Source organism: Pezoporus occidentalis, unplaced genomic scaffold (genome assembly GCF_034315485.1).
Source record: "Pezoporus occidentalis ecotype Australia unplaced genomic scaffold, CSIRO_AGI_Poc_V1 ctg69, whole genome shotgun sequence".
NCBI lineage: Eukaryota > Metazoa > Chordata > Aves > Psittaciformes > Psittacidae > Pezoporus > Pezoporus occidentalis.
In genome coordinates this window covers 3,480,220-3,505,175 of record NW_026916041.1, presented here as the reverse complement: position 1 = coordinate 3,505,175, position 24,956 = coordinate 3,480,220, and the positions used below count along the sequence as shown (strand labels likewise).

Below are 24,956 nucleotides of genomic sequence, written 5' to 3'. Positions count from 1 at the left end.
AATCCAACCTGCTGCTCTAAGGGTAATACAACATACCTGTATGATACTCAATATACGTAACTTTTACTACGTATCAAGTTGTTTACTTGATATATAATCAAAGACCTTAATCTTTTGAAAAGCTAGCAGATTTTGTGATCTCCTCCAGTTCTTCTACAGCTTCACTGTAACACTGCACCCATTTTCAGCTTGGAGTTCACTACAACTGCCCATCTTTTTTATAGAATTTCAATTATGTGTGTTCCCTCTATAGAATTTGTGCCATTAATTATTTGTTCCCAAGCAGAATTCCTTACATTTGCCCCTACTGCTGTATGGAATCATTTTCTTTTTTTCTTTTTTTTTTTTATATAATTTGAAGAGATCATTAAAACCAATCATCCAAATCACTGTATAACCACTACTTAGCTTCAATTCACCTACATATAGTTATATTCTTAACTGTAACATTCAAATTATTAAGATATTAACTATATTAATCCATTTTTACACTGATTTCAAAGATTGCTTTTTTAGAATACATATACTTTCCTGTAAAAATCACCATGGTACAAACCACTACTTGCCTGTTACTTGCATCTGTAATCTTCCATTATGGTTGTTACTTGTACCAGATCTTGGTGAGGATGTGGCCATGTCAGAGGTTTAGGCTTTAGCCTGAAAGAAAATTAAAAAAATAGCACACAAGCAGCTTATTAAAAAGCACTTATCTCTGCACGTTAGTTACAACTGTTAAATAAAATGCTGAAATAATCACCAAGTTCCCAAATGTTACTTAAGTATGGCAGGTTGCATTATTTCATAACACCAGTTCAAAAAAACAATTTCTTTGGAGATTTTTCCCATGCTACCTTTGAAGATGCCAAGACGCTTCAGTAATGCATAAATTTACATAGCTGAGAACGACTGTGGAAGGCAAGAGAAAAAATTCAGCTGTGATGTATCAACGTCCCTATCTCCAGAAATTAAGCATATGGTCTGATTTCAGATGAGCTAAACACCAACAACTTCAAATGAACAAACTATCTGAAAGGTTTATATGCTTGAAAATGAAGTTGTCCTCAAAATGACACTCTCGAGCAATAATGTGATTCCGACAAACAGTTGAATTCTATCGTTAGATTTGCGATCAGCTTTCTATACCACTGCTGTCCACCCACATATCACTTCCCTCATCTATTGAGACGGTAAGCACTTTACAAGGACCACCCCATCTTCCCGTTGAGCAACTAAAATAATATGGTCTGATCTTAGGGCATCCCAGCACCTGAAGTGCATGTAGACAGCATCACTCCATCCTCCTGAATTACTACGCCTGAAACAAAGCTGGAAGTCACATATTCTTTGTTTCTATCAAGCAACTATTTTTCATGGGAAAAGAATATAAACATTTAAAATACAATTTCTATAATATGGATGAACTTCCATGTATTTATTTTCTGGTAACAATAATATGGGAACAGTTGTCACCAAACCCTTTTCATTATGTACCTCTATCAGCAAAACGTTTTTGAACCCATACCCCTAAAATGTGTATATTTATTTATAAATTATGTATAGGTACTACTGTACCAATGTATTCTATATATTATAAAACATAAAAATAGAAAATGAGATGAGAAAAAGATTAAATAAACAGTATTTTTAAATAGTATTCATTCCCAATGGCACAAAAAAAATTCTGCTCTCATAAAAACACTTTTTGTGATAGCCATACTTTTTGTGACTGAATATGCTTCATGTTTTAAAATACTGGCTTAACACTTTGTACTACAGTGATGTGAATGTCTAGTTCTAAATTCAGTTTATTTTAATACTTAGGTTTAATGCCATCATAACTAGAAAAGTCAATTTACAAGGACACATACATCCAAACCAAAGTGCATCAATCATGATGCTCATTTTTCAATACCATCCACTAACAGTACAAAAGTTTTTCCTTAAATTTGGCCAGTATATCTCCATCTTCACTACTGTTAGTCAGTTGTTAATGCGAACTAATGGAAACTAATCAAACGTTGCATTTTTATATTCTTAACAAATGGGTATAAACGGCCCTGAAACTCTTTATTTGGAAGACTTTTAAACAGGTAAGAAAATTCTGCTTCCAAGTTTAAGTGTACAGATATGAGTTTTTAAACAACTGTGCAACAAAATCGCACAATGATCAAACCATTACCAAACATTCATTTTCAAAATGTTCTCTACATAGCAAGAGTTTCCTGCAAACAGTAGTCATCATCTTACTTGCTAAAAAAATCACCTTTACCTTGAAGGGATGTGTTAAGTGTCTTTTAAAAAAAAAAAAAAAAATTTGTTAGCATACTGCTGACAGCCACTTGTCACTACACAGCAGGTCAGAACACTTTTTTGTGAAAGAAAAATGTGCAATTAATATTTAATTTTTACAACTCATCTAAGGACTTTGCCATGATAACCAGCAAACCTCCACATAGTACAAGATTTTCCTGGTCACTCCTCACATCATTACAAATTATGTAAAAATTCTACTATTTAAAGGTCTTGCCTTCATACAGTTAACCACAATGATGACATCCTGCAGCATACTTCATGAACTTCCAGCTCCAATTTTCTTCTTGCTTGCCTATGCATGATGCAGTGAATGAACTCCATGCACAGTACTCTACTTGCAACCTTACCCCAGAATCTTTTTTGCTTTAGTCAAAGGAGCCACTCCATCAGTGGTTACATTTGCAAAGTTTTTCCATTTAAAAAAAGTTAAAGTAAGTCATTTACTGTTAAGAATGTTTACTTTGGTACATCTTTCTTTAGTGACTTAGTTACCTGTGTATTTCATTACTGACCTAGAATCTAGCAACTACCATAAGCTGAGCCTTTCATTCAACTGTACAGCACATCACCCACACTGTGTAATTTCTTCTAATATTTGCTTCTTCAAATCTCTGGCAGTGTTTTACAGTTATCTTCCAAAAGTATCTGTTAATAAAGGAATGCATTTTAGTTTCTCATCATATTCTTTTCCGTGTATTATTTCAGACATTTTTACTGCCGCAGGAAGATCAAGTGTTTCCCCAACCATATGTGGCTTCTAAGTCTTTTGCTATTGAGAAACCTCAAAAGAGGCTTTTAAAGACCTATCACTGAGTTTAGTGAAATCCTATAAAGTACTGGCCTGAGTATCGCATAACCTTAAACATTGCTGAAAAAAAAGTAGAGGTTTGTCCTCATATTCTGGATGCTTAGTTCTTAAATGGCTTGCTAATTGTGATGGCTCCATACCATCATTAGCTGATATTTCAAGGTATAATATTCTCTCAGGACGAGGTTCATCATTAACAACAGCGGATGTACACCCACATTTTAAACAGCCTTCTTAACAAATCCAAATGTTGTTTGGCCAATATCTTTGTCAGATCTAACTGCCATTGCTTTTACCTCATTAATGCAACTGACCAAGAGCTCATACTAGGAGCGGAAGAAGCATCAGCTCTGCAATATTCTTATTGTTCACTTGTGCTCACAGTATTAGTATTATCTTCAATCCACGCTCCCTTTGCAGAATTTTTTTAGCCCACTTGCACATCTTGTGAGTGTTAGCTTAGTTGAAATTAGATAATATAATCCATAAATCCACATAAGTGGGTACATGTAAACTGCATATACTGCAATACATTGAAAGCAAATAAACAAGTGAAGGTGATACTGTGAGCCTTCCACTCTGTGAAATACTAAATCTGCCCTTAGGACACTAAATCTGCCCTTAGGACATCTGTGTCACCTACATGACACAGGACCATATGACATACACACCAAGTGATGGTGACAGTGTCAATATGTATATTAACAAGGAAAAAGAAAAAAAAAAAAACACAACCACCACAAAACCCTTCATTTCTTTCTTATTTTTAGGATAAAACATAAGTCCTAACATTTTCCTCACACAACCCACTTTGGGTATCACTGATACGGAAGACATCAAAGGAGTAACACATGTAATCAATTCTGTGACAAGTAAACTCAAATTCTTCACAAGTAACCAAGATCCGCAATCTAGTTCTAATCACGCATTTAAAAACAAGTTTAGGCATGGTTTTGTAACTGACAATTATTTTCATTGAGTTTTTTCCTCCTATTGTTCAACCTGCATAGATCCAAATTGCTAGCACTATCCCTGAGTTTCACTTGGTTGGTTGATTGATCGTTTGGCTGGGGTTTATGGTTTTTTTAAGTCTACTTGTAGCATGCACGAAGCAAAATAAATACAGCAATAAAGAAATAAACTGTGTCAAAGTCCTCAGGTAGACAGTTGATTGCCTAATCTCCTGAGACTTAGGTTTCAGGTGCTGATGTATCTGCAAGGCACACTACCTGCCTTAACCTGAGTTTCTGGCTCTGATTGCTACTAAAGTGCTAACTGCATTTGGCAAACACAGGCTTGCTAATCTCCTGATAACAGGGAAGTGAGAATTCACTACATACACCTTGGCGTATTTCCACTTGACTGAAAAAGAATTACCATGATGCCTGGGAGAAATTCTTACAATGCCAAGGATATCTCAATAGAGGATGGGGATGAGAAAGGCTGAGAAAGTTGGGCTGTTCAGCATGGAGAACAGAAGGCTGTGTGGAGACCTCATAACAGCCTTCCAGTATCTGAACGGGACCTACAAGGATGCTGAGAAGAGACTCTTCATCAGGGACTGTAGCAACAGAACAAGGGGTAATGGGTTCAAACTTAAACAGGGGAAGTTTAGGTTAGATATAAGAAAGTTCTTTACTGTCAGGGTGGTGAGGCACTTGAATGAGTTGTCCAAGGAAGTTGTGAATGCTCCATCCCTGGCAGTGTTCAAGGCCAGGTTGAACGAAGTCTTGGGTGACATGCTTTAGTGACCCTGCCCATGGCAGGGAGGGTAAGAACTAGACGATGTTAAGGTCCTTTCCAACCCTAACTATTCTACGATTCTATGAAACAAAGTTACGCTTCGGGTTGGCTGTTTCTACAATAATTACATGACCGTATCCCATGTCAACAGTGCTCCAACATTCTGGTTTTGCCCCTGTAAAATGAACATCCTTCTGTAATATAAGTCTATCTTATATTCTTGCAAATATGGTACCTGTAGGTACATTTACACAGCAATGATTACAGTTCCAAAGTTTTAGGATGTTACAAACAAAATACTGCATTAACATGTATGTCAAATGCTACCTAGAAAGAAACAAACTAAAATAAATGGACGTAAAAAAAAAAGGCATTTAAGTGTTTTAAATAAACATAGCATGTTTAAATAAACAATGCATGAAGAAACCATTATTACATATTTTTGTATTCAAAAGGGCTTTACTGGACAAAGCAAATTAGTTGAACTGACCAATTCTGGTCTCATCGTGTTCCGAAGATTCCAAACCTACAGCCCCTCCATCCTTTTTGAACTGATTAGGAATAAAGAACTGGTTAGGAATTAAAGGGGAAGGAAACTTCACATTTTCTCCAAGTTAAAAGAAGAAAACTATCAATTGGGTTTTCTAGTAACTTCTTTTTCAGGAATACATAAAAACATTATTTAAGGCTTCAGTCATCAATGACTTTCGTGACTATCCAAACTCAGCTGCTGACATTTTTAAATGAAGTTAACAGGTTATTGTCTGATCAGCTCTGATGCAGTTTGGTTCTCCTAAAAGAAGAGAGCCTACTCACATGATGACGTTTGAAATTTTTATTCAATATCCAAGTGCTACTCTAATCACACTATTGAAAAAAAAAAAAAAAAAAGTTTTCACTGCCTGATACATACTAGGTCCCATTCACTCCCAGTCAAAGTTGTCTTTTTTTGAGGTAAACAAAGCCCTTAGGAGGAAAATCTGGCCAAGTACAAGATAAAGGATCTTCTCGGAAGGTCTGGACACCTATTAGTCCTGGAAGGCTGGTCTGGACATACGACAAATCCTGCTGCACAATCAAATATAAGTTTAATCCAGTATCTAGCTCCTCAGGCTTTGATAGGAGAATTTCCACCAAGATGGGAGGGAAGAGAGGGGCAGGACACAGAACAATAACCCTATTTATCACATGAACTGCTTGCAGTAGTGGTAAAAACACTATTAGTGACATTGTATAAGGTAGTAGTACTGATTGTGACATTCAAGAAAAGGCTATGAACAGCACTACTTGGAGAATAAAGACAATGAAAGTACAGTCTAAAAATAAGTCTGGAATTAAATCTGCTCATTGTCTATAAATATAACAGGCACACATAGAAAATAAAAATAAAGGCTACTGAATTTAAAGTGTTGACATAAATGTTTCCAAAAACACCAGCTTTCTGGGGGACAAGGTTGCAGCAGAGAGGGCAAGCAAGTGCATAATGTTTGAAACTAAGCAGAGACAGTGAAAAAGTCACATAGCAGAGGGACTGAGAGACTTGTGCTAGGGTGGGATTACACCATCACTCTCTTGCCTCAATAGAGGTAAAAATTTTCATAAGCTGAGAATGATTTAAAAGAAGTTCTACAACTAGAAATTCTTCAAATACTGAAAACCTGGAAATTTCAAGGACTACTAGCCTCCCATCTTTATGAGCCAGAAGAAGCTTTATCTCCACAGCCAAAACCAACCAAGATTTCAACTAGTAAGTTGTCTGATTTCAGCGAAGGAAGGGATGGGATGGCAGCTACATGAAGTGACGACACTCATTTGGAGGATTAAGAAGTTTTCACAAAATAACATCAAAAGCTAAATTCCAGACCTTTCTTGATCTAACTTGCAAGAAAACCTATATGAAAAACAGGTGGTAAAGAAGAACTGAAAGATGAGTCTTTTTGAAAATAAACAATTTTCAGAACTTTTATTTCAAATAATGCAACCCCCTTTACAGCTTCCTGGAATCTCTGGTCATTTGTCCAATACGTTTAGCAGGTTTGCAACATTTGGCAGGCCTTTTTACAGGATGAAAAAGCTAGTGCATAAAAGCACAAGATAAAACCACATATAGGTGTTAGTATGTGGTGGTAAAACTAGAGGTAGTATAGTACCTTTCAGGATTATACAGTTCCTAAAACAGCACACTAAAGGATTTATACAATAGTCCCCTTGCCTGCAGCAACACTAACAAAAACATTCTATGACTTGACACTCCCTGAACAGACAGCTTTGTTCATCAACAATATTTACACCTAAGCAATTAGAAAACTCTGAAGTCAAAGTCTTACTTCCCCAGACACCACAAGCCTGCTTGCTACTTTAAGAAGCAATGGAAAGACTACACTTATCAGCAAGGGATCTCCTCCACAAACACCAATACAGCCATCTGAGAAGCACTGAACTTTCTGTTCATCTTGATAGCAAAATTAATTCATTGTTTTTCATGAAAACTTGATTTGTCCTCTTCCATTTCAAATGTCCTCCACGTTTTTCAAATCTATTACAGGCCAACCAAAAATATCTGCAATTCCATTCTCCTTTCTGACTAAATGTAAGCTAAGCAGGAATATGTTGCAAAGCCCAGTAGGTACTTTGGTTTAGGTGTGATGGACTAGGGATACAGACAAGAGACATTATGTAAACCAAGGTATTAACTTTTATAATCAATAATTCATTGATGTATGTGAAGGGGAAAGGGACAAAAAAAACAAACAATAAAAAAAAAAAAAACACACACACCACCACCACCCTCCTGTGGACAGAAGTTTCCAGCAAAAAGCTATATTCATGGACATGTTATGTACTGAATCAAAATACCTGCTGATTTGATTCCTTTCAACAGGATGCCAGAATTTAAAATACAGTGTTACAATCCTTTTCAGGTGTAACTAATTAAACTTAAATGTGGGGAAATAGAACCTTGATTTGCCACAGACATTTAGGTTTATTTCATGTATGCACTACATGAACCAAAATCATTTGCACACAAGAACAAACTTCAAGAAAAGAAAAATATTGTTTAGTCGTACTATTGTTTTATTGTCTCACATTGCACATCCTTCTAGATAGCAAGCAGTTTAAAAAGGGTTAAATTAAGTTGTAAATTAACATATTGTAACAGTTATGCAGCGAATAAACTCCCCTTAAAATTACTAGAAGTTGAAAAAAATGTTGTTTTTTTAATGCTAAATAGAAAGCCTTGACGTTTTTAATTTCTTGAAATTAAGTGAAAGAATAGAACAAGAACTACAGATTAATGAAGCATCATTAAGCAGCAGGCCTTTCTTTGTCTCTCATACATACGCTGAAAGAATCATTCCAGCAGCAAAACTAGTAACCAGTGCTCTAATCTGTGGTTCTCACTAAACACACACAATGAAGGCAAAATCCAAGTAAAGACAAACAGCTGTAACATTCATTTTCTAATCTGAATGCTTTACACTGAAGGTCTTACATTTTTTCAATTTAACTCAATAGATCTGTTTATATGCCACTGAAATGTTGGGTTTTTTTTCTCAGGCTAAGTCAAGTTTGTCTTTTGTTATTACGCTTTTGCCCCAACAAAAGCTGCCAGTTCCCAATCACGCTTATTACCTGCATGAGTTCAATCACTTCCTGATTTTTTAACCTCTTATTTTTCATTGGTTTCACCTTTACTATATCTTTAATTTTCAGTCTTATGTATACTTTTGTCTTTGCGTGTTACGTCAAAATCATCCCAAATTTTTCTGGGGAATATTTTAATTATCCATCACAGAAGTACACACCAAAGCCATACATTACGATATAAAAAATACTGGAACCATGCAACAGGCACATTTGCTATCAGTTTTTTAAACTATGTCTTAAAAATAGGCATCAAGAATATCAAAGTACCTGCAACATTACCAGTCCTAACTTCTGTGACAGCATGCTCAAGGAAGGAAAGGTTAACTTTAAGAATCCCTGTGACAACAATTTAAGCTACAGTCCTATGCTCAAACTGAAGGCAAAAGATGGCATAAGATAAAGATCCATAAACCACAGAATAGCTTTAATAATAAACTTGGAAATTTTTAAGATGCAGTAAGCAGCACTGAACAGTGTCCTTACCTATGAAGTATCATTTATATAAGTATTACAAACAATAGCTTATGTCATTGTTTAATAGCTTAGAAAATGTTAGAAATGGAAATCAGTTTTTCATTGATCATTTAAAATAGTATTGTTTAAAGCACCAATTTTACTTCTCGTCACATAAGGGAAACACACAATGGCAGTACCCTTAGGACTGTAGTAAGACCATCATTTGCCAAGCAACAGATTATTTCCTGTGGCACCTACTCCTGGTTTTAAACTTCAGTCAAAAAACACTGACTGACTGAAATGCAGGTCTCCAGCTGAAAGGAAAAAAAACTAAGATCCCATTTATTAAAATGGAAAACTAGCACCTTTAAACTATTTAACAGAATACTTAGCTACTTATCAAGATGGTAAGGCTCCTGAAGACCCCTTTATCATTACCTCTACTTACTAATGGTTTCTCCAATTCCTTGGATATTGGTAAGTTTAAAACATATATATATATGTTTAAAAAAAAAATCCAACCATACTCCATCAGACTTGCAAGTATTACCTACATAAACAGATCTGGAAAACTTAAAAGGACAGTAGTAAGTGTAGTGCAAAACACCTGCACCTGTATGACACATTTTATGCTAATAATGAATACTGAAAACATTCTTTTAAGTCAACGGTCCAATGAAACTGGTCTTCCCATATATTAGATGTTCACTATATATAGTCCCAAATCACAAAATCACAGAATGGTTGAAGCTGGAAAGGGACCTGGTCCAACCCCCTTTATCAAGCAAGGCCACCTACAGCCAGTTGCCCAGGATAATGTCCAGACAGCTTTTCAGTATCTCCTAGGACAGAGACTCCACAATCTACCTAAATACCCTTTGTGTATTTATATACACTGATCAGGTGCCCCCAAGTCTTCTCCAAGATGAAGCATCCCAAATCACAGCCCTTCAACAGAGGGTGTGCTCCAGTGCTTTAATCATCTTCAGCGTTCTTTGTTCAACTTTCTCCAGCATGTCCATGTCTCTTTAATACCGAGGAGCTCAGCACTGGGCACATGACTTCAGATATGGCTTCAACAGCACTGAATAAAGGGGCAAGATCACCTCTCTCAACCTGCTGGCAATTCTTCATCTAATGCAGCCCAGGATACCATTTACCATTTTTACCCTCTGGGCACATTGCTGCCTCAGGGTGTTTGGGTGTCTACCAGGACCCTCAGATCTTTTTCCAACAACAGAATTTCTTCCATCTCTCTGTCAAAACTGAAAAGCACTAACAAAACCATCTTCAACTGACAACATCACTCCGTCCTTCACCTAGGAGTAGCTTACAAGCATTCCCAAAAAAAAAGAAAAAAAAAAACAACCAAACAAAAAAAAAAAATTACTTGCAGCTGAGAGGACTGAAAAAGGACACAAAAATGTGAATCAGAAAATCCAACTTCAATAAAATAAAAGAGAATAAAGCTATGAGAAAGTCTTCATACTTTCTGTTACCATCCACACACTTTCTGGAGTGGATCTTCAGACCAGCCAAAACAGTAAGGGACACAGTAGTATTTAATTTCTCTGAGCCTATTGCACATACTGTCAAGTACAGACAAACCAATGGCTTCCTAATGCTTTGACATTAACAGAATTTCAGCTTCAGCAGTCTCCTCCTCAGGGTCTACAAGGCCTTGTCAGCAAGGAAAAGCATTACTTCTTCCTACAAATTAACAGCTTCCCTAGAGACACTTTAACATCTACTTTGTTACAGAGTTCCAAGTTGCCAACCCTACAGCACGCCTACATAGAACTGAACTGGAAAGCAAACTGTCATTCTTCTTAAACCACAGAACATCCTGAGATGGAAGAGACCCACAAGGATCACTGAGTCTAGCTCCTGACTCCACAGGGCAACCTAAAAGTTAAACAATGTACACAGAAGCACTGTCAACGCTTCCTGAAATGGAAGTGTTCAGTCAGTTCCCAGAGCTATGATATCATTGGTATTACCAAGATATGGTGGAATGAGTCCCATGACTCAAGCACTGGGATGGAGCTACAGGCTATTCAGGAGGGACAGACAGGGCAGGTGTAGTGGAGGTATCACGCTCTGCGTAAGGGAGAGGTTTGACTACAGCCCATACAATTAATGATGGTGTGGTTAAGAGCAACTGAGTGAGGATTAGGGGAATGAAAAGCAAAGGAGATTGCATAGTGAGTGTCTACCGCCGATACCCCACCCAGCATGTAAGCACTGAGGAGTTATTCTGTAGGCAATTAAGAGAAATCCACGAATGAGCAGTCCTTGTACTTATGAGAGATTTCAACATCCCAAATATCAAATAGGAATACCATAGTGCTGTGATGAGCAAGTCTGGGAAATGCTTGAAGTTTGTGAAAGATAGCTTCTTGTCACAAGTAGCCAGCGAGCCAGCTAGGAAAGATGTTGCTAGACTTGTTATCTACAAATATAGGACTCATGGGTGATGTGACTGTAGGCAGCTCTGTTGGCCACAGTGATCACAAAACATTTGAGTTTAAAATTTTCAGTGTAATGAGAAAAAAACGACAGCAGAGTTTCTACCCTGGACTTCACAAGAGCAAACTTTATTCAGGGAACTATCTAGCAGAGTACCCTGGAAATCTGCTTTTGAGGGCTTAAGTGCTGATCAGTGTTTAAGAACCACCTTCCAGAAACACAGGAGCAGGCAATTCAATTCCAGTGTGTCTTACATCAAGCAAGCAGGGCAGAAGACCAGCCTGGCTGAACAGGAAACTCCTCATGAAGTTCAAGAGGGAAAAAAAAAAAAAATTATCTCTAGGAGCAAAGTTAGGCTTTGAAGAAAGATTACAAAGCCACGGATTGTTTACCAGTTGACACAAAAAGCCAAAGTTCAATTAGAGTTGAAACTGGCCAGTGTTGTGTGAGATAACAAAAAAAAAACAACCCACCATTGGACATACTTGTTGAAGATGGTCACCTGATTAACGGGGATGAAGAAAAAGCAGACACATTCAGTGCTTTCATTTTTCTTTTTGTCTCAGTCTTTAATAAGACTGATAGACCTTGAGCTGCCTGGTTCCTCAGGTCAGAGGACTAAGAGTGTAAAAACAGTGACTTCTCATTTGTGGATACTCGAATTGTAAGAGACCAGCTGCAGCAGCTGAATGTTCACAAGTCCATGGGACCTGACAGGATTCACCCCCAAGTTCTGAAGGACCTAGTGGATATTATGGTAGGACCCTTCTCAATCAGCTGCCAAAGGTCTTGGGAGTCTGGGGAGATCTCGGCTGACTGGAAGCTAGGCAATGCTATTCCAATCTACAAAAAGGGCATGAGGGAATACCGAGGAAACTGCAGGCCTTTTAGTTCCTTGAAAAATTATGGCTAAGATCATACTGGGTGCTACTGAAAGGCATTTAAAGAATAATGCGGGTTCACAAAGGGAGAGTCCTATTTAAATACTTTGATAACCTTCTATGACAAGGTCATCCACATAGTGGATGCAGGGGAAGTGGTGAATGTAGTTCTGGATTTCAGTAAGGCTTTTATTACTGTCCCTCACAGCATCCTTCCAGACAAGCTGTCCAGCTGTGCGATAAGCAGGTTCAGAGCGCACTGGGTGAAGAACTGGCTTAAGGGTGGGGCAAAAAGGTTCGTAGCAAATGAGCCTATATCTGGTTGACAACCAGTCACCAGCAGCGTTCCTCAGGTCTCAATTCTAGGGCCAGTTCTGTTCAATGTATTTATCAACGATCTGGATGTCAGAGTTAAATGTACCATTAGCAAGTTTGCTGGCTGGAAAGTGGAGAGGGAAGGGCGATCTCTTCTCCCTGGTATCCAGTCATAGCATATGTAGGAATCATAGAATGGTTAGGGTTGGAAAGGACCCCAAGATCGTCAGGGAAGAGTATTTTCACCTTCATTTTAATATTCAGCTGAATAGCCTTTGTATCCACCAGAATAAAGTAATACACTAGACACACACTCTCAGACTCTGAGTTGCTTTGGATAATCCTAGCAACTGGTATACATTATTGTTTATCAGACTGGCATCAAGAGCAATATAATGTAATATACCAAGGCAAATCTCTAAAATATGGGCAGAGTTTAGTATAACTACACTGCAAACAAAAAAATCTTACCATAGCTACATGTAGACACTTACATTTTAAATTTTGACTCTATAGGTAACACAACAATATGGAAAAGTATGGGCTTCAGAACAGACCTACAGCCTGAGCACATACCAAGAGTGCCCAGATAGCTTATAAAAATCCACTCACAAGAATTCCTGCCTGTCACCACCACCTTACTGGTCATAATAGCCTTAACTAGCATGAGCACATCCCTACTGCAGTCACAGCAAAATTAAGAAACCAACAAATTATGAAGGAACATAAACCAACATTACAGATGTTAATGAAGAGTGATGCTGTTCCTATTAGGCCCTACTCCTTGTTTCTGTGGGGATATGAACAGACCATGACTAAGCAATACTAATAATGGAAAACAAATTAATACTGCCCCACAAAATAATCTCCCAACTGTTCTGGGAAGTCAGCAGAAAATGACAATTCAAAGAAGAGGAGAAACCTACTCAGCATTACAGGCTAACATGGCAGGAAAGGTCATTGCACATTTTTCGGCACCAAGACATTTGATGTGATCTACCTCTCCTCAGTAACTCTATCTCAAAAAATAAAGAGGTGTAAGTAGAATTCACTGCATGTTCTCACTCTCTCTTCTCTGAATATTTGCTTTTTTTAAATGTGCTATACAAGCCTCTTTCCAGCTGTCAATCTCAGCAGTGTTAAAACACTAAAATATGCTTGTCCTAATTCCAATCACAGACTGCACTAATCTTACCTATTTCTACCTGACAGAACTCACCCAAGCATTGTCACTTATTTTTCAAAATAGCCCTTTAGTCTCTACAGTGCTAGAGAATTCAACCTGATCCCTAGTAAGACTCTCAGGTGATAAATAATTCTCACTTCTTAAGAGTCCTCTGCTCTACTAATTGTTTTCCAATAACAGAATGTCTTGCATCTCTCTGTCAAAACTGAAAAGCACTAACAAAACCATCTTCAACTGACAACATCACTCCGTCCTTCACCTAGGAGTAGCTTACAAGCATTCCCAAAAAAAAAGAAAAAAAAAAACCAAACAAAAAAAAAATTACTTGCAGCTGAGAGGACTGAAAAAGGACACAAAAATGTGAATCAGAAAATCCAACTTCAATAAAATAAAGGAGAATAAAGCTATGAGAAAGTCTTCATACTTTCTGTTATCATCCACACACTTTCTGGAGTGGATCTTCAGACCAGCCAAAACAGTAAGGGACACAGTAGTATTTAATTTCTCTGAGCCTATTGCACATACTGTCAAGTACAGGCAAACCAGTGGCATCCTTAGGATATGCTCTGACATTAACTGATTTTCTCCTTGTTTCTATAACAATCTATTCCTTATTTTGAATCATGTATTAGCCTATCCCAATTGAATCTTGTAAGAATTATTTCTTAACAGACTAGCCTACTCAACTTCTCAAAGTGTGCTCTCACAACTCCTTACTTAGCTGTAGATAGAGGGTTAAAAGCACAGGCTGAAATTTATTCATATTCTGCTCAAGGTTCTGTTGGCCTCTGCTGGAAGCCTCTCTTCCTTCACTTCTTTTTATGCTAAATAATAAACAATAGTTTTCATTTTACTTGCACAAGAAAAGTACTATTCCACCAGCTTTCCCCTCAATCAGTTTATTGGAATTTTTTTCCTGATCAAAAAATGGAATACAAAGAAACACAACAATCTGTTTTGTAAAAGATACAAAACTAGGAGGTCTCCACATAGTACCAGAATCACTTACCATAAAATAGTAAAATTTAGCATTTTTCAAATACGCTTACATAATTAACATAAAAATAGTACGCAAGGCAGTATATGTTATATTCTCAATGCATTCCAACATTTACTTTTTATTCCATTCCTAATGGGACATTTTCATAAAGTAACTAATAATTTTATCGGATTCTTATTAACAAATAATTTATGCCCCATCTTAACAAAGAGTCCTAGCTACTCTCTCCAATACACATTAGGTCTCCTATATTAACACAAAAATGTACTTATGACCAAATATTAAAATAGCCCGTTATGTCTCTGAAGTTTCCACTTCCTTTACTCAAATATTTCATCACTTACAGATTTTGCCAGCTCATTAGCAGCAGTATTTTTGCCATCTTACAAAGTAAGACTCCAACTAGTTTTCTTCCTCATAGCTATTCCCTTAACAACGCGGTTTTACTCACCATCCTGTGACAACATCGCTTTGTCAGCAACCTCTCACAAGACATTCAGCCAAGGATTTCATTTTAAAATAACATACAAGTATCAGTCTTCTACCAGATTTTCAATACTAATTGAGTTTTTTCCTGTCCTTGTAATTTATGATTTAGGCACCACAGAAACACGGCTCCTATGACTGGAGTGTTGGAATGGAAGGTTACAGGCTCTTTAGGAAGGACAGGCCTGGCAGGCAGGGAGGGGGAGTTGCCCTTTATGTTAGCGATAGGCCGGAGAGTATGGAACTCTGTCTGGGGACAGGTGAGCAGTCCACAGAGAGTTTGTGGGTCAGGGTTAAAGGGAATATAGCTATGGGAGACATTACTGTGGGGATCTGTTACAGACCACCTGATCAAGGAGAACCTGTGGATGAAGCACTCTATAGACAGACAGGAAAAGCCTCACGCTCACAGGCCCTTGTTCTCATGGGTGACTTCAACCACCCTGATATCTGTTGGAAGGACGGTACAGCCCGGCACAAGCAATCCAGGAGGTTCCTCGATTGTGTGGAAGACAACTTCCTTCTGCAAGTAACAGAGGAGCCAACGAGGAAAGGTGCCATACTTGACATCGTGCCCACCAACAGGAAACGGCTAGTTGGAAATGTGACTCTCCAGGGCACCCTTGGTTGCAGTGATCACGAGATGGTCGAACTCGAGATCCTCAGGGCAGCAAGAAGCTCAATGCCCTGGACTTCAGGAGAGCAGACTATGGCCTCTTCAGGAACCTGCTTCAGAAGGTTCCATGGGATATATCCCTAGAGGGCAGGGGGCCCCAAGACTGTTAGTTGATATTCAAGGATCACCTGCTACAAGCTCAGGAGAGTTGCATCCCAACCAGAAGGAAGTGAAGCAGGAGGGCCAGGAGACCTCCTTGGATGGATAAGGAGCTGCTGAGGAAAATTCAAAGGAAAAAAGTGGCTTATAAAAGGTGGAAGAAAGGGCAGGTGGCCTGGGAAGAATACAGGGATGTCGTCCGGGAAGCTAGGGACCAGGCTAAGAAAGCTAAGGCCCAGTTAGAATTAAACTTGGCTAGGGAGGTTAAAGACAACAGGAATAGATTCTGTAGGTACGTAGCGAATAAAAGACAGACTAGGGACAATGTAGGCCCACTCTGGAACCTATCGGGAGAACTGCCTACCCTGGATTTGGAGAAGGCTGAGGCTCTTAATGACTTCTTTGCCTCAGTCTTCACTGGCAAATGCTCTGACCACACCACCCAAGTTTAGGAAGGCAGACATAGAGACTATGAGAATGAAGACCTTAGGCCCACTGTAGGAGAGGATCTGCTTCAAGACCATCTTAAGAACCAGAACATGGACAAGTCCATGGGACCTGATGAAATCCATCCACGGGTAACAAAGGAGCTGGCAAATGAAGTTGCTCAGACACAGTCCATCATATTTGAAAAATCATGGCAGTCAGGTGAAGTTCCCAACAACTGGGAAAAGGGAAATATAACCCCCATTTTCAAGAAGGGGAAAATGGATCACCTGGGGAATTACAGACCAGTCAGTCTCACCTCTGTGCCTGGCAAAATCTTGGAGCAGATTCTCCTGGAAGGCATGCTAAGGCACATGAAAAACAACAAGGTGCTTGGTGACAGCCAGCAGGGCTTCACAAAAGGGAAATCCTGCCTGACCAATTTGGTGGCTTTCTATGATGGAGCTACAGAACTGATGGACAGGGGTAGAGGCGTTGATCTTAAGGTCCTTTTGAACCCTACCTATTCTATGATTCTATGATGTCATCTACCTGGACTTGTGCAAAGCGTTCAACACTGGCCCGCATGACATCCTTGTCTCTAAATTGGAGAGACATCAATTTGATAGATGGACCGCTCAGTTGATAAAGAACTGGCTGGATGGCTGCATACAAAGGGTTGTGGTCAATGGCTCAATGTCCGGCTGCAGACCAGTAACGAGTGGTGTCCCTCAGGGATTGGTGTTGGGACCCGTCTTGTTCAACATCTTTCTCAGCGACACAGACAGTGGGATTGAGTGCGCCCTCAGCAAGTTTGCTGATGACACCAAGCTGTGCGGCTTGGTTGATAGCTGGAGGGAAGGAATGCCATCCAGAGGGACCTTGACACGCTTGTAAGGTGGGCTGATGGCAGTGCAATATACTACACCTGGGTCAGAGCAATCCCAGGCACAGCTACAGGCTGGGCAGAGAAGAGATTCAGAGCAGCCCTGTGGAGAAGGACTTGGGAGTGTTGGTTGATGAGAAAATGAACAGGAGCCGGCAGTGTGTGCTCATAGCCCAGAAAACCAACCATATCCTGGGCTGCATCAAAAGGAGCATGACCAGCAGGACCCTGTCCCTCTACTCTGCTCTTGTGAGACCTCACTTGAGTATTGTGTGCAGTTCTGGTGTCCTCAACATAAAAAGGACATGGAACTGTTGGAACAAGTCCAGAGGAGGGCCATGAGGACGATCAGGGGGCTGGAGCACCTCCTGTATGAGGTTGAGAACATTGCGTCTGTTCAGCCTGGAGAAGAGAAGGCTGTGGGGAGACCTCATAGCTGCCTTCCGGTATCTGAAGGGAGCCTGTAAGGATGCTGGGGAGGGACTATTCATTAAGTACTGTAGCAACAGGACAAGGGGTAACTGGTTAAAGCTTAAACAGGGGAAGTTTAGATTGGATATAAGGAGGAAATTCTTTACTGTTAGGGTGGTGAGGCACTGGAATGGGATGCCCAGGGAAGTTGGGAATGCTCCATTCCTGACAGTGTTCAAGGCCAGGCTGGACAGAGCCTTGGGTAGCATAGTTCAGTGTGAGGTGTCCCTGCCCATGGCAGGGGGGTTGGAACTAAACGACCTTAAGATCCTTTCCAACCCTAACTATTCTATGATTCTATGATATGCAACCAGGCATTACTGAGGAACATGAACTGAGGAATATGAATTTGGTTCCATAGGCCAAAATCACTTTTTTCCTTTTAAACCCCAAATCTTTTCAGCTACCCCAGTAAGACAGTAATAATTTTTTAGAAAGGTAACACTGGAAGAAGGCAGGTGGAAGAGGAAAAAAAAAAAAAAAAAGTGTAGCAAGAATGAAGGAATAGAAGGAATTGAAATTTAAGAAAGAGCAGCTTCCACACTTCTAGCCTGAGGGAGAGAGAAAAGAGAAGCTGGGCAATCCTCTTGCTCTTCATCTTCTATTTAGCTTTTCTTTTATATTGCCCTTTGTTATGTTCACACACAGATACTTTTAATCTCACTGTGCATACTAGAAAATGCAAGAGAGCTGGTTCCAACATACCAGTTAGTAAAAACAGGGTCAGTCTTTAAAATGAATGTTCAGCAGTCCTAGCTTATGCTTACAAACAGTAACAAAAAAGTCTTACTGAATTTCTGAGGAACTAGCACTGTGTTTCAAAACTGGACATGTATTCTCTTTTTTCATTTCTGATGACCAAAGAGATTGTGCAATTTTACAGATCATGAACTTTATCTTTCCTGTTTACTTTTCCCTATTCCAAAACTATAACTCCTTGGATTTGATTTATACTGAGAAAACACTCGCTACCTTGAAATGTTCACACAAAGTCCTCCCCTATTTTTCACCCACCCATGTGAGGGACAGATAAAAGGTTTCATTTCTTTCTTTTTCAGGACTCTCACTGATCTCCTGCTCCACTCAAATGCTTATAGCAAAAAAACTTGGTTAGAAACCCCCGAAATAAGAAATATAGAGTACCTCTGTGTATTTTTGTCTGTACTCACAGCAGACAAAGAGCTCTCTTCTGCCCACTTCAGGCTGCAAGGTGAAGATACTTGAAAGTGTGAAACAATTATTTTACTGTTTATTTTTAAAATGTGACATCCTCTTCTAGTTCTTTTTTAGATTGTTTTCTTCCACCCCCACTTGATTTTCAGCAAGATAACTCTAAAATCCTAGTATTAAAAAGCAGATGGGAGTAATTCTGTGCCATTAGAACTACTTGAGAAGGTCAGTTACTAACATGTATTTGCATTCTCAGTGCCATTTACACATCAGACAAATCAAGAGAATGTCCGACTGTGTTTTCAGTAACAGGTATTTATGCTTGAAAGAATTATTCTGAAGTGATTTGTGCCACTGAAATATTCCTTGCGTTAGACTACTGAGGCTGAATTTCACAACAGAAAAAAGTATTTGCCTTACTAGTTACATCCCTCCAAGTTAACATCTTTAACAGTGAGAATGTTAAGAAGCTTCTAAACTGGTTACATTTAAGTACCTTGAGACCCTAGAGTCACTTAAAGGAGAACATAAGCACCTCTAACATGTTGCAGCAACAAAAAAAAAAAAAAGTGATTAATTAAAGAAGTTTCAAAAGCCCAAGAATGTAATCTGCTTTGCTAAACACATGCTTCCTCCAATTTTTATTAAATGCTTTATTTTAGTTGGAAGTTATTATAAAGTAGCACAACCAGCTAAGTACATTTCAGTTTATTCTTCAAAGTCAGTAGAAATTGTAAATTAAATCCAAATCTATATTCTCTTTAAATAGGATTTTGAAAGTGTTTTTTTTTACAATACTGAATTATCAAACTGCACATAAGATCATAAATGTATGCAATCTCAACACCAACTAAGGGGAGAGGGAATTAAAAAAAAAAAAATATGATGTTTGCCATCTATCTGCTGTTACAGAACCACATCAGTATACACTCATGCAAACCTGCAATGATTAATTGCTTCATACTACATATACATGCAGTAGTTACTAAGACCTACACATAACACAAGTATAAACATTTCCCTGACATACTTTCCTTGAAATGCTAAGAAATAAAAATATAAATATATAACCGAAACACATAGTGCTCTTCCAGGTAAACAATTCTGACATACTATAACCACTCTGACTGCTGATGGCTTCCCTAGAATCACTAATGTTCCTCTGTCAAGCAACACTATCAACACTGCATTTGCAAAACTGAGCTAAACTTAAGTATGCTTCTGGTTAAACTACTAGGTCCTCAAACACACCAAAAACATATGCCAAGAAGCTATAATTACAACTTTACACTTAAAGAAAGCAATTAAAACCAAAAACTTCTTTTTTGTAGGTAATGTAGCAATTTTTAGCAAAACCCATGCCATGTCACTGTTCCACAAGCCTCTGGATCACCTCTTCTGGACACTCCAACTCCTGCTGATGAGGAAGAAGAGACTGCTCTCTACAGCCATATCATTTTCCTTCAAGACCTCCGATACTTCCAATGGCCCATACCTAAGCCTATTTTATGTCACTATAAGAGGATTTCAGCAGACCATGATATATCTGAGCTAACAGCTACAGAGAAAGTGACCTACTGATTCAATGAAAACAAACTCTAAATAAGGACCTGAATGGAACCAACTCCTATTGTCTGCACTTACACACAGACCAATACAATACAGAATCACAGGATCACAGAACAGTTTGGATATCCCTGTATATTGCTTAACTCAGAATTCAAAGGAACAGTTCTGGTTTACAAGTTTCGTAAAAACAGCAAGAATGACAGGATTTTGGTTAATCTGATGCCACCAGGGAAACTGGGGAACCCTTCCCCAATTTACATACTTTTATAGCAGAAGGCACACTAAAGCAGCTTTTCTACTGACTGAGTCGCATGCAACTGATGCAGAGCTAGAAAGCCTTTTGTTTTGTTTTAATTAAGATGAATGTTACACTGTGCAGACACAGGTAAGAGCAGTACTAACCTAGTTTACAAGACCTGATATTTTTATCAGAAGCTTCACTCCTTCTCTTCAGCCTTCATGAAAAAAGTCTTCTTAAAGTTAAAAGTAACTTCCAGGAATCACTTAAGCATAGCTTGAAGCAAGCACTTGTTGTGTCTATCACTCCATCCATTCCCTCTCCAAGCCTTCTCACTTCATTATCTGCCTTTCACCCAACTAAATTCTAGGATCAACCTGGGTTTGTGGGGGCATGGTTTATTTAAGCTAACAGTGAGTGCTGGAGTGCATTAATAGCAGCCATTTCCAATAAACATGGCTTACGTCATGATTTTTTTGTTTTTTAATTATAGCATCTTGGTTTTCAAATTTAGTGTTTTAATGGCATAGGGATACTGAAGCATGAAGAAACTGCGTGCAATACCAACTTCCTGTTATAGATCCTTACCCCACACTCTTCTTTGTATCCAAAAACCAGGAGAAATCTCTTTCTCCATACATATTCATATATTTAAGAGGGACAACAAAAAAAAAAAAGGAAAGTGGGTAGAAATTCCAACTTACCAAAATTTCAAAATTCATATGGAAAGATAAGAAGGAAAAGCAATAGGACTAGCACACTCCTCCTTCCAAAGGTTCCACAGGCTCAGGCAAAAGGGTTGGCTCTGAGCTTCGTCAGTATTCCCATGATTTAAGTAGCATTTGTAGACAGCTGATTATTTAAACTTTATTGCCAACCTTTAACAAAACACACAGGCTGTTACAATGCTTTGTTAATTGATGTTTAGCAACAAATGTAAATTAGTTTTCCAATAAAAAAAAAAAATCCATTATCCTTTTGGTAACAAGGTGTCCCATGCTAAGAGATTAAATCGGTGCCAAATACATAAAACTGCCTTCATGTTTTCAATAATAATTACATATTTAAAGGAACTATTCTAAAATACAATTAGGAAAAGATTACTGGCAGTATTAAGTTACTCAAGGTACAAGCATTTATAGGATCAGACCTTTAAGATACAGCTCAAAAACACTAAAAAGTTGACAAAAGGATTCTAAACCCAGTTTCAGAAGCAAAGTTAGCTGAAAGTATTTTTAGTTAGCCCATTTGAAAGCATGTGTCAAAAGTCTAGTGCTTTTACAATGTTTTTTTTCCTCAAATAGATGAAAAATCCTTCTATTTTTTTCTATGTAAAGTTTAAAATTTATTAGTAGTAAAATCAATAAAAAATAATAGTTTATACCTTTACCAACACAGACTCAGATAAGGCAGCATACAAAACTAAAAAAGTCACGCAAGCTAGTGAAGCATTACCACAGCCCAACAATAATCCATTTGTTTCTGTATCACAAAGATTAAATGAGAATACAAATTTTAAGGGGAGATTCTTATTACTACTAAAGCCATATTGTTTTTCATGTGTATGACCACATACATAACCCAGCCATCAGCAGTCGGTGACAGTATCACCTAGTAAGCCAGTGCTATTAAACTTGCATAACCTGGGGTTTTTTAATGCAAAATATTCCAATGACTTTCTATATGACACGGGTGCCATGTGAAAACGGCAAAGAAATATGAAAACCTCTTTTTCCAGCTTCATCCAAACACTGAAGAGCTCCCATTAAAATGATTAGATAGTGTTAAGTCCTCGTCTCTCTTTCATGTACAGTTTAAACATTTATAGCTCTGAAAGCAGAGCTATATCATCCTAAACTGGGATGAGAACTGGTACTGTTCCGAAAACAAGGCAACTACAAATAAAACCAAGTAAATAAACACACAAGAGTTGTAACATTTTGCCACAACATAAACAAAGATAAGTGACATAAACAGGTCTTTTGAGGTCTTGAATTCACACAGTCTGCTCAGCAAAGCATACATTAAGGGGACCCAGACAGACCAGCAGACATATACAACTTGAGCAGTAGCCATAACGACTTTCCATCCTGCTATCCTCTCTTCTCTTGAGGGGAGGCACACTACATATACTGTGGGGGGTGACAGCAGCTCATTGTGAAGGGGGAACAGCTCTCACCTCCTCCCTCCCCAGCTTCCCTAAAGGAAGATGAACTGAACCGTAACAATATCCTTCTCCTCTGCTTTCACGCCGGAGACAGCAAGGGCCAGCCGTGGAACTGCCGAACTGACTCCCACCCCTAATGCCACTCGCAATCCACTCCGCATTGACAAAGGTCAGGACTCAGCCCCAGCCACCCTCACTGGAAAGGCACCAGACAGGAACAAACAAGGTTATTTGCCGACACCGGACACCAGCCACACTCCCCTCTGCTTACCCCCAAACCCCAGAGCTCCACACGCTCCCCACACCGCCGACCCTCCCTCCCCAGGCAGGTGTGGGCCAGGCCCTCCGCCCCGTCAGGACAGGAGCAAGGGCGGGATACGGCAGGGAAGTACAGCAACCCTCCAACTGCCCCCATCGAAAGGGGAGAAGCAACAGCCGCCGCCCCCCGATCCAGCAGGGCCCGGGGAGGGGAGAGCGACGAGCTGAAGTACCGGAAAGCACAGACCGAGACCTTACCACAGCTCCCTTCGCCATTTTAGCCCCACACCCATTGCCCCCCTCCTGTCCCTCGGTGACAGGGGCAGCCCGCACACCGGCCGGAGATCACCCCGAAGACCCCGCTCCCCCGCGGACGAACGGCGGAGAAGGAGAGCGAGAATAAGCGGCAGACGGTTTTCTCCCCAGGCCAGCCGTGTTCTGCCAGGCCAGACCGCAAAGCGAAGTGGCTGCGGCACAGCCTGTTTTGTTTCCTTACCGTGGCTCGCAGCCTCACAGCTGGTACCGCCGCCTCCTTCTCCTTCCTCCCACCTTTTTCTTCTTTTTCTCCTCCTCCTCCTCGCTGCCGCGGCGGCTCCTCACCCCTCCGCGCCGCGCTCCGCCACCGCCGCGCAGAATGATGCCATCTCACAGCGGCATCGGCAACTCCCGCACAAGAGACCCCCTTCCGCCGCCGCACGCCCCGAACGGCCGAGCCAGCCTCGTGCGCGCGCCCCGGGCACTGAGAGCAGGAACTTGTGGAGAAACCGCAGTTGGAGCCGCCGCCACCCGGGCGGGAGGGCCCAGTCGAAACGAAGCAGTGCGCAGCGGCGGTGGGAGGGGAGAGACGAGCCCGAGCCGAGGCTCTTCAAAGGGGACAGGGCTGATTCCCAGCGCCTGCCCCGGGCTGAACCAACTTGGGCGCTGCGACAGGGAGAAACGCCGAGCGGGCGGAGTCAACCTCTCCGGAGGCAGGGGAGGAGCGGCCGAGGCAGCGTCCGTAGGGGAGAGCATGCTCGGGCAGGATAAGGAAGCTCTCTGTGAGTCATGGCCCGCCCCCGAGACAGCTCCTATATTGCGGCGCTGACAGCCAGTACACCCCAGTGGCGAGCAGACGATAAAGACGGGGGTCCCTTCTCCACCCTCTCCCTGTGCTGTGCGGGCAGGGCGGGTCCCGCGGTGCCGACAGTCGCCCCGCTCCGGAGCGGTGGGGTCCCGTCGGTGCCCTTGCTCTACCGGCGGAGCTCTGCTCCTTCTCTGAGTAACTTACACTTTCCCGTAGTTGGGAGGGCTGATGGAGGAGGGAGGAGGCACTCTCTCGCAGCGCGGCCTGGCTGGCTCACGGGCGCGCGGTGCAGCCCGTCTGGCTGACGGCGGTGCCTTTGACGATCCGCCTGGCAGTACGCCTTGAACACCGGCACCGGCGAGGGGCCGGCTGTCGTTAGCCGACGTTAAAACAGGCTTAGGCGTTCCGTGCGGATTTATGAACCTAAAAGTGCTTTTATGCACAAACGTGAGGCTTGTGCCTTACATTGAAGACTAATGATGTGTTAGCTTCGTACCATATATGTAATGCTATGGAGGCAGCGGCAGCATGAGCTTTTGGGCATAAACAAGGCCTTTAAGTGGTTGTCTCAAAGTCCAGTGCCACTGTTCATTGAAAAGAACAAAAGCTTACAATGTGAGACCCTGAA

The 24,956-nt window shown here is 40.3% G+C and overlaps 1 protein-coding gene across 1 annotated transcript in view; it reads right to left on the bottom strand.

Moving 5' to 3' along the window:
* The window catches only part of WWP1 (WW domain containing E3 ubiquitin protein ligase 1), a 64,977-nt gene extending 40,636 nt beyond the window's left edge, over positions 1–24,341 (bottom strand). The window contains exons 1-2 of the mRNA XM_062641606.1: positions 23,762–24,341; positions 567–657 (exon numbers count right to left, since the gene is read on the bottom strand). Of these exons, the coding sequence (XP_062497590.1) occupies positions 567–636 (70 nt within the window). The 5' untranslated portion in view covers positions 637–657; positions 23,762–24,341. The remainder of the gene's footprint in view (positions 1–566; positions 658–23,761) is intronic.
* Positions 24,342–24,956: the final 615 nt, after the last annotated feature.